The following is a 9360-nucleotide window of genomic DNA, read 5'->3' as shown; positions in this document are numbered from 1 at the left end:
CTCAGTCCCCTGTATATTTACTGATTTGGCTATTGAATTGAAGCACCAATATAGCTCTTAATTTACACAGGTAATTTTTCTGCATGGACTAGGACTAGACTCAGCTCTAACATGTGCTGAAGGTTGCCCTACTACTAACAGGCAGTTGAAATTTTTTTTTTTTGGAAGGCAGGAGGGATTAACATTGCTCTTCTATAAGCTACCATGAAATTTCTGTGACTCCATTGAGGCTTGCATTGGCACAGCCATGCCGGTGATCAGTGTTACTGTGGGCGTATTTGAGCAACGGAGAACTCTGCCTCAGGACGTACTTACTTCCTTCAGATTCAATCCCACTGTTACTTGACAAGAAGTCTGTTTGCTATCCCAGGTGTCATGTGCCAGAGCTGCTTTGAGAACAAGTGCTCCGGGGGGGGGGATTTTAGTGCTTCTGTACCTGGCCTGAACAAAAGCGAAGAGGTAAATGAGACCAGGAAAGGAAATAAAGATAATACAGCGTCTGCCGTGCGCTAACTGCAGCCTAGCAGGATTACCAGGTCACTCCTGTGTCTACCCCTGTTAATTCATTAAAGATTTAAAATCTCAGTCAGAATCCCTATCAGGGCAAGATTTCTATGGGGGTATCATTAGCCATATTGCAAATGTCTTTAAGCATCATACTGTGGGCGTGCTCATCTTTTCAGTTAAAAGCTCAGAGGCCCGGCATGAAACAGCACTAAAACCTGAAGGGAAACTATGACATTTGTCCAGTTGTCATGGGAAAAGTCCTTGAGACTGGTTTTTGAACTCTTATTTTTGGCATACCTATTTAATAGTGAACAGGATTATTTCTATGGGAGAACAGCGTGACATGGGGGGGAGGAATGGCAAGAATTCCAAAAGCTCTCCCTCCCATTAAGTGAAAAAGCCAACAGTGAAGCAGTGAAAGCTCGGTGTTACAACATAATCCTTAATTCTACCGTACGCTTATTTTATAAGCACCCGGCCTGTGCCCCGCCAAGCTGTTGTGGTCAGGCTGGTGCTGCTGTTTCAGGCTGCAGCTGCCCAGGGGCACCACCTCGTGGTCGTGGTAAAAGTCGTGCGAAAAAGGGATATTTTTTTTTTTTTCCCAAGTGGTAGATAACACCACTTGAAAACTTGACATAGTGAAATGGCCAGAAAAGCATATAATTCATTATAATCGCTAATATAACTTGAGGATGACAGGCGCATGAGGAGGTCTTCATACCTTTGCTTAAGACATGGTTCAAAACTTCTGCTGTTTTGTCAAGGTTAAGGTCCTTAAAATAGAATTTAAGTCTTACTTTGCTTTAAAGTAACTATTGATTCTTGACTGATACCCAAGTGGAATTTGAGTTAATAATTCTGATACTGTGCATTTTTATCAATATTGAAGCATTCTTAGGGCAAAGCGTTATCATGAAAAGTTGAAATGGGAGGATCGGGAATACCTCACTACTGTAGTCAAGGACACGTTTAATTTTTATCACACATTAGTTCATGATAGTTTAGATGCTGAGAGTTTAGCCTGGAGAAAAATCCTTCTGTATAGACATTCTTTATGAAAAATATCCAAGGGCCAAAAATTATATTAAAAGGCTTCGCTATAGTACATAGCAAAGGTAGTGAAAAATAGCTATTTATTAGATATATTAAATATGAATAATGCCTCCCCATATGAATATATTCAGTTTGGATTCAGTTCTTACTATTCTAGCACACGCACACACTGCTTACAAGACTGAAAAATAGCTACAGTCCAGTAATTTATATACTTCAGGAAGCTGATGGAAGGTTTTCCAGCGCTGGGTTCTTGCAGGAAAGCTCTATTTCAGACCATTTAAAAAAAAAAAAAAAAATCAAAGGGTGGTGTAACTGGAGATAACTTGTTCCAGAGCTGTGAAGCTGTCCAGGAAATCTTCCTCTTCGATTCCAAATTTAGTGTACTGGTGAATATAGGCTCTGTGTGTTGAAGTCACAGTAGGAAAATGGATAAGACGTTAGAAATCAGTGAAGAATCTGACCCATGAAATCAGATTGTATAGTTACTGTAAAAACTTCCAATGAAGATTGGTTTCCAGCCAGTAACCATGCTGGTTAGTTTTTACTGTCCTCTCTTGAACTCATTTTGTAATTCATACTTATCAGTAAGTCGTGACTTGTTTCTCATAGGTTTTATAACTCTGCATATTCCTTAAGGAAACAAAATTGCCGCTAACAAGATTGGGCTAACCGGGAAATGGGAGGAGACGCGATTATTAGAGGAGAAAAGTGATTTATAGATTTGCGATACAAAGCCTAAACCCACGTGGGCAGGACAGCTTGCTTCTCATCAGTGGTGGTTTTGTCACAGCTGGTACTGGCAGCAGTTTTCCTCTTTTGTCTTTTAATTGGAGAATTCCTGTGCTAGAAACGCATGTTTAGCAGACATGTTTAGCACAGGAACATTAGTAAACACACAAATAAATCCCTTAAAGGCTTCTGAACTGAGCCAGGAACTTTTTTCCCCAGACCATGCAGCATGTCTGTACACAATTTAGAAACTACACCAGTAAAAGAGTTTCTATGTGTTATTTTTAGAATGGTGACATTGGAATGCCCTAAATTTAGGGAGTTTTAGTACTGAGGAAACAGTCAAACTGTCAGCCCTAGAGTATGTGGTCTCACTTATCCACAGAACATAAGCACTATTCTGAGTTCCTTACCCTGCCATCATGTTTCAAGCATAAAAATGTTTCCACTACAGTGTGGGAACAGTCTTCATGCGTATTCGCCATTCCTTTACTTTGCTGAAAGAGCGAGCTGTATTTACAATGATTTTGCTACCACTGAAGATATTGGCAGCTATTAGTCAAGTATCGCCATAATCGTTTTCACTTACCTGGAAGCAAACATATTCCAAGCTTTTCCTACGACATTGTCAAGAGGTTTCAGCAGGAACTGGCTATTGCTGAGCAAAGAAGCAGACTTCTCGTACTTGTTAAAGGCTCTTGGTGTTTTCCACGCGTTAAAAGCATCCTGAGGGTTTAACCATGATGTATATAATGAAGGATCTCGAAAACCTCCTGTAGCAGAAAAAAGAGAGCCCTTTTGAGAAATACAAAGTTACAAGCTCCTACGTCTTGATCTCAGTAGTCCTGTGTGACCTACTCAATGCTTGGCTGAGGAATTCAGGCCTTGAAAAAAATCTGCAGAGTGGTCGGCCTGTTGAAAATACAACTGTTTTAAACAGATTCATTAGATTATCTAAAAGCACATTCTTGTGTCAGTACTTCATCTGCAAGCTACGCTTATCACTCCAGAAGCAGCTAAATATGCTTTCAGACAATGTAGCCAAGAATCCTATCGTATATATGGACTTTAGTCTCTTTCTCCTTCCCTGAAGTGCTTCAGGAAACACAGAAGTTGGTTGCAAACACACCAGCCCTAAGCAATTAGACAGTGGCCTTGGACATCAAAATTCTTCTAGAGGGAATATTGACCTTAGCAGTCAAATACGTGGCCTTGGGTTTTTTTCACTTTCACCAGCTATGGTTGCAAAGAAAACAGCGAGATGTGAAATGAGAATCACTGAGGTGCTGTGTTTTTCCTTCTTACCTAAGTCTACGCTGTGCACATCTTTTCCTCGCAGGATAACCAGGTTGGCAATGGAAGTATTGAAATGCTGTGGCTTGTTTGTGGAATGACTGGAGGGGATGGAGGAGCCTAGACATGGTGGTCGTACTTGCCAATCAATACCTATGAGGTTTTGGCAAAAAAGAAAGTTAATATTTCATGAAATACAGATTCAGACTAGCTGAAGAGGCAGATGGTAACTAACACCTTGCCCCATCTGAGATCACATTAGAGTTTGTAGCTTCTGCGTGTTAGTTAAGCAGCAATTACACAATTCTCAGAGAAAACCAGTGCTAATCCAGCAGTATTTGCCTGCCAGTCACTAACCTTACCAGAGAAAACGCATACTTGTTTCTATACTTAAATCTGCCAGCCCATTCCTTGCATAACTGGAAGCTGTACCAAACTTCTCATGTAAATGATATGGGAGAGCTAAGCATGATTTTTATTAGTAGAAGGTGTAAAAAGAAAAAGGATAGCAGAACTAACTATCCAAGGAATGTTCCAAAGGAATCATGTAAATTAAGTGCACAGCCAAAAACTGTTGGTTTGTTTTGCCTATTTTCAGTGGTTATAATTACCAGAGATGTCTGGGAGAAAAAATGGGAGCGAGCTGGGAGCTGCTGTGGCAGCTGAGTGAAGGAGCAGCTGGCTGTGTAAAGGGAAATTCCTGCTGTTGGAGGGCAGCAACTCATTTCTGAACTGACCAAAGCTAGTCAGTAAGCTCCACAAAACAATAAGCTTTATTTCATCTGTAAAAATCAACGCTTGGAGAGTGATGGATACTGAAGATGAGTGAATGCTTTTTACCTTCCTCCATTTTAGCGTTAGCAATGAGCATCTGCCTTAAATGTTTGATGAGTCCAGGCCAACTGAATGTGCTGTAAGCGAGGGAGTTTTCAGGCATCTGAGGTATGTTACAAAGACCCAGCATCTTGAATTCGGGATGTGGAACTAACGCCTCCATTAAGTCTCCTGAAAGAAGAAATTAACAGCTGCTCATGTTTGACAAAAATATTGCATAGGCCAAAACAGGAGAAGAGAGTGAGGAATTTTATAAAGCTCTAGTAATTGAAGGTAAGAAACGAAGCAGGATATAGAAGGTTTTAACAAATATGGGGAGACACATCAGACAAAGTAACGCAAACTGGCTACATGCCGCTGAGTTCTACACAAGCTTTTCAGTAGCTCTTACTTTACAATTTAGACTCATTTGGCTCAAAACCTCAAAGACCCTATGCACTGCTAAGGAGATTGGCAGGCAGATGTGAAAGTTCAATTTTACAAGCGAAACTCTTGGCAGTAGGGGTAACTTTCTCTAATCCCGTAAAGATACAAGTGTCAGCCTGTTGCTCCTTGCTGTCAAGTTGTACTAGCCTGTCTTCTGCCTGAGCAAAACACAAAACTGTCATTTTGTTTCAGTTTGTACAAACTCCTAACATCATGGGAAGTGTAAACCAGCCCAAAATTACTGTCCTGAACAAACATCCTCTGAAATGTAAATAGGTACAAGGGTGTCTGTAATCACCCGAAAAAGGAGAAACAGGGTTGTTTTGGTAAGGAATGGAACCAGAAGCTTGAGATCTATTTTTGACCCTGCTACAAAATTGCAATTGAACTTCAAATTTAGTCTTTTGCTTCACTTAAAACTTGGGATGTATCCGAATACTTGAGTAAGGAAACTGGAAAACTTAAATTCACAACATGAGACGATTACAGAAAGGTGTGGGAGGATGCATCGGGCAGCTATACTACAGTTAGATACCTAATGGGTTTCTGCTATAGTGCAAGCCACTTTCTGCTGTGTAAGTGGGCTGGAAAACGCTCCCCAGCTGATGTGCAATGACTCGATTTACATCCCTGAAGGAGATCTGTTTGATATTCATCAACTGAGCACAGATCTTGTGGATGACATCATTTTCATGAACAAGAAGGGCATCTGATGACTGGTACAGATGTGACAGAGTCAAAACAGAGTTGTAGTTTTGAACAATGACCTGGAAACAAACAAACAAACAAAAAACCACACACAAATGAGACGCCAACAACTTAATCTCTGTAGTTTATAATCCCTTGGCTCCTGTCATTTCCTCAGTTACGATTCAGGGAGCGATTCATTTTCTTTGCCAAAGTGCAGGATGAGGTCAGGAGCTAGCAGAGCTTTTTCACGGAAAGAGAGCAAGACCTGTGAAAATCATGTTATCTGTCTCACTTCATACAAACATGCTAGAATAAAATCTGTCTGAGAATTGCTTATAATGCCAAGATACTGTCATAACAGGAGATTTCTAGTTAGCTAATAGAGCTTCTCATGAAACTGCATTGTACTTTAGCACTGATACTATCAAGAATATTTGGGGGGGGAACAACTATGTGTGCTAAATATTAGGCAAACAATTCATTAGCTGTGTTACTTTCTGTCATGTTGAACTTTTAAAAAAGTAAAATGTACCTCCTCTCTGTTTGAGTTGCAGATATTTTATGTTAAAAAGTAAACAGTGATTATAAACTTGCAGAGTATCTCTGGGAAATATGACATTCACCTCACCAGTGCCGTAGGGCCAGATAACATGGTTTAGTATAAATGAGGTTGGAAAAGCTTCTCTTAAACACTGGGTCACAAATGCTCCCAAGCCAGATCCTGTACCACCAGCCATGCTCATTATTGTGAAAAATCCACCGAGTCGATCGCATTTCTCTGCTTCTTTTTGCACCAGATTCATTATTACTTCTTTGTGTCTAGGCCCGTGAACAGAGTAACTGTTGAATAACAGACAAAACAGCGAGACGTGGCAGGTTATATCAAAGTAAAAGCAGTGAGGTGAAGCTATTCACAAAGCATGCTTTTCTTATTATGATTTAGATAACCTCACATTGTCATCCATTCTGTCTGCAGTAAACAATCCTCAGCTGTGACATTTATTTTGCAAAACAGCTGTTTATAAACTGTCTGTATTGTTTCCTGTTCTTAAATCAAATAGATTCACTCAATTCTAAAATGTTACATTTTCACTGTAAATACCAATTTCACCTTGCAAAAAGCAGTTCAGAAATTTCGCTGCTGTGTATATTGCTACTTTAACTTAAAAATAAATCAAGTCGATGTTACATACTCGCACAGCTGCAACAGTACCACTCCTAGAGAGTCTAGACAGCTCCTCAGCCTCCACAGTTCCCTTACAATTGTTCGTACCCGTTTGCCCAGTTGTTCCCAGACCCTTGCTTCTGACAGAAGTGCGACCGATCATCGTATTTCCAGTAGCCAGACCTGGCAGCCCTTGATAAGGTTTGGCTGATTACTTTCGGTTCCATGTCAACAAGCACAGCTCGGGCAACAGGTACTAAATAGGAAGAAAAACAAAACTAAGAACAATGTGCCAATAATGGAACTTGTTTACACAAGATGGACGGACTTGCACCATGGCCCAAATTGTGTCTCTCCCACCCGCATAAGCTGAACCATTAATGGGACAGGACAGGCGGGTACAGAAAGGACTTGGTAATGCCCTGGGTTTCTGGAGAACCATTTGTTGTTCCAAAGGCAAATCTGAACTCTAGAGACCTTAGGTTGTGCGGGAAAGAAACCACTTAACACATTTGATAACACCAAATCCAGATACTCTGGGTCCTGCTCCATGGTATGACCTATCTACAGTAGAAAATGCAGATGTTTGGAAGGAAAGATGACGTGTGCATATATGCCCCGTTTCCAGCTGTGTTACTGGAGACTTGCTCTGTGGCCTCAGACACTTTACTGCACTGATTTTGCTTCCGTGGTTGTCAGCAACGTTGTGAAGGCAGAGGGTCGTGACAATTCTTCAAGTCTGAAGGTAAAACTCGTTCTTCAGCTGGCGGTAAGACTTTTATTACTTCTGCACTTTTTATTAGGCTGGAAACTAGATCCTCTGTGGGACTCAAACACTTAAATGCTGTACCTTCAGATTCCTCCTCGCAGAAAAAACGTTCTTTGCAAGTGTCACAGTAGGATTCATTCTCCTTCTTGGGACACAACCCGTGTGTGCCATGGGCATCGCTGCAGATCGCACTAAACACCTCCTGACCAATTTGATTACCGCACTGACCGAGCTGGACTGTAATGATTGACATTCTTATTCACTTTGTAATTAAGCCTAAAAAAGAAAAGTATGCCTTTAGTAACTGGGGAAAAGACAGGGGGAAAGAAAGTTCTGACAGGTAGATTTCTGATCACTTTTGCAATTTTTTGAGAACTTCTAGTGAGAAGGAAAAGGCTACGCTAGAACCACTGGCTGTTTCTGGGGGAAAGCAGACTGTCAGCACTTTCTCTTGAATGTCAGAGGAATGGAGATGGCGGTTGACAGGAAATCAATCTGTTTACTGTTGCTATGCGTCTGGAGGGAGCTGAAACCAACCATACAGCCAGCAAAGTCTTTGTTTTCTTACTTTTGCTTAGTAGGGCAGGATAGAAACAAATAATTATAACTCAAACAAAGTTATAGGATTAGGCTGTAAAAGCATAATAAGAAAGTACCATATGCCTTTAGAAATGTGAAGCCTGTTCAAAAATCCAGCTGATTTCCAGTCCTGTACTGCTGTGCGCCTGATGCCAAAATCTGCTGAGGTGACAAAGGGATTCCCTAGAGTATTCCCCTTGCTTCCACCACAAAGAGAAACGGTTTTGATTCAGTACTAGTATGTTTTGACTTTTTTTTTCTCCACTCAGCATTTTTGCAGTAGCTGTGCTTTCTGACTTTTCTATTCTCTTTTCACAGAAACAAGGTCACTTTTTTTTTTTTTTTCCCCCCAACTCGCTTCATTATTCTGGGCTGCTATTTTTCACTATCATCCCAGCTGTGCCGCAGCACTTCTGTAACAGCATTTTTTTGGCTAACCGCCAGCGCCTGTAACTCGATCCTGCTGCATTTCGCAGACAGGTATGTGCTATTTTTGATTCCTGGGCTCGATTTCAGCACCGCTGCCAGCCCGCACCTCCCCGCCTAAGGCCAGCCGGTGCCTTGCTGCAAGACCGAGCTACTCCTCACCGCAGGAAATAAATAAAAGATATGAATTATTTTCAGAAAAGGCTCATGTCCAACCCACGCGTGTGACACCGACCCTCCCGTGCGCTGTCTCTCGCGCCCTCCTCTCTGGAGCTGCAGTAGGGAGACCCACTCGGGCTCCGCCGTGCCCACAGGGCCCGGCCAACAGCCCCCCCGCCCGCTCGGCCTCCGCCGTGCCCCCAGGGCCTGGCCAACGGCCGCCCGCCCTCCGGGGCCGCCATGTTCCCGGTGCTGCCCGCTACCCTGCCCTCACGTCGCTCGGCCACCTCGCCCCCTTCCAGAGCTTTTCCCCTCCCTCCCGCCCGGGCCTCCCCGCCGGCCCAGCCGCCCTCCCGGGGTGCCTGCCCCCGCCCGGGCAGGGCCGGCCGCCCTCATCCCCGCTCGCCGCCCGCCCCTCCTCAGGGCTGACCTCGGCACCCCTCGCTGAGGCGCTCAAGGTGCCGACGGCGCATGCGCAGCCACCTGGCTCCGCGATCGCCTTCCCCGCCGGTTCGGATCGAGACGCGCCTTCGAACAACCCGCTTCGCGCATGCTCAGAAGGGACACCGGACAGATCGGGCACAAGGGATCAGTCTTCCCGGCTTCACAAAGGTCTATACGCATGCTCCTTCCCAGCGGCTTCGCTGCGCCCTCTGCGCGTGCTCTGTGCCAGGAGCAAGGCATGGGGGGAGTGCATCGCGCATGCTCGGTCCCCGCCCCACGCCCG

The 9360-nt window shown here is 43.4% G+C and overlaps 1 protein-coding gene across 4 annotated transcripts; it reads right to left on the bottom strand.

The window, feature by feature from the left end:
• Positions 1–1855: 1855 nt before the first annotated feature.
• On the bottom strand, positions 1856–7722 carry TUBD1 (tubulin delta 1). 4 transcript variants are annotated; one of them, XM_009961045.2, is made up of 8 exons: positions 7551–7722; positions 6809–6956; positions 6159–6375; positions 5381–5612; positions 4426–4590; positions 3598–3738; positions 2882–3065; positions 1856–1962 (listed from the first exon to the last, which is right to left on the bottom strand). In XM_009961045.2, the coding sequence occupies exons 1-8, from the start codon at positions 7720–7722 to the stop codon at positions 1860–1862; spliced, it is 1362 nt and encodes a 453-aa protein (XP_009959347.2). In that variant the 3' UTR covers positions 1856–1859. The 4 variants fall into 4 exon arrangements, with proteins under 4 accessions (XP_009959347.2, XP_086331307.1, XP_086331306.1 ...); XM_086475181.1 differs by lacking the exon at positions 2882–3065 and having other exon boundaries at positions 1856–1968; positions 3591–3738; XM_086475180.1 differs by lacking the exon at positions 4426–4590.
• Positions 7723–9360: the final 1638 nt, after the last annotated feature.

Source organism: Leptosomus discolor, chromosome 18, assembly GCF_034619465.1.
Source record: "Leptosomus discolor isolate bLepDis1 chromosome 18, bLepDis1.hap2, whole genome shotgun sequence".
NCBI lineage: Eukaryota > Metazoa > Chordata > Aves > Leptosomiformes > Leptosomidae > Leptosomus > Leptosomus discolor.
Note: the sequence above shows the minus strand (reverse complement) of the source record. Positions and strands in the feature narration are given on the sequence as shown.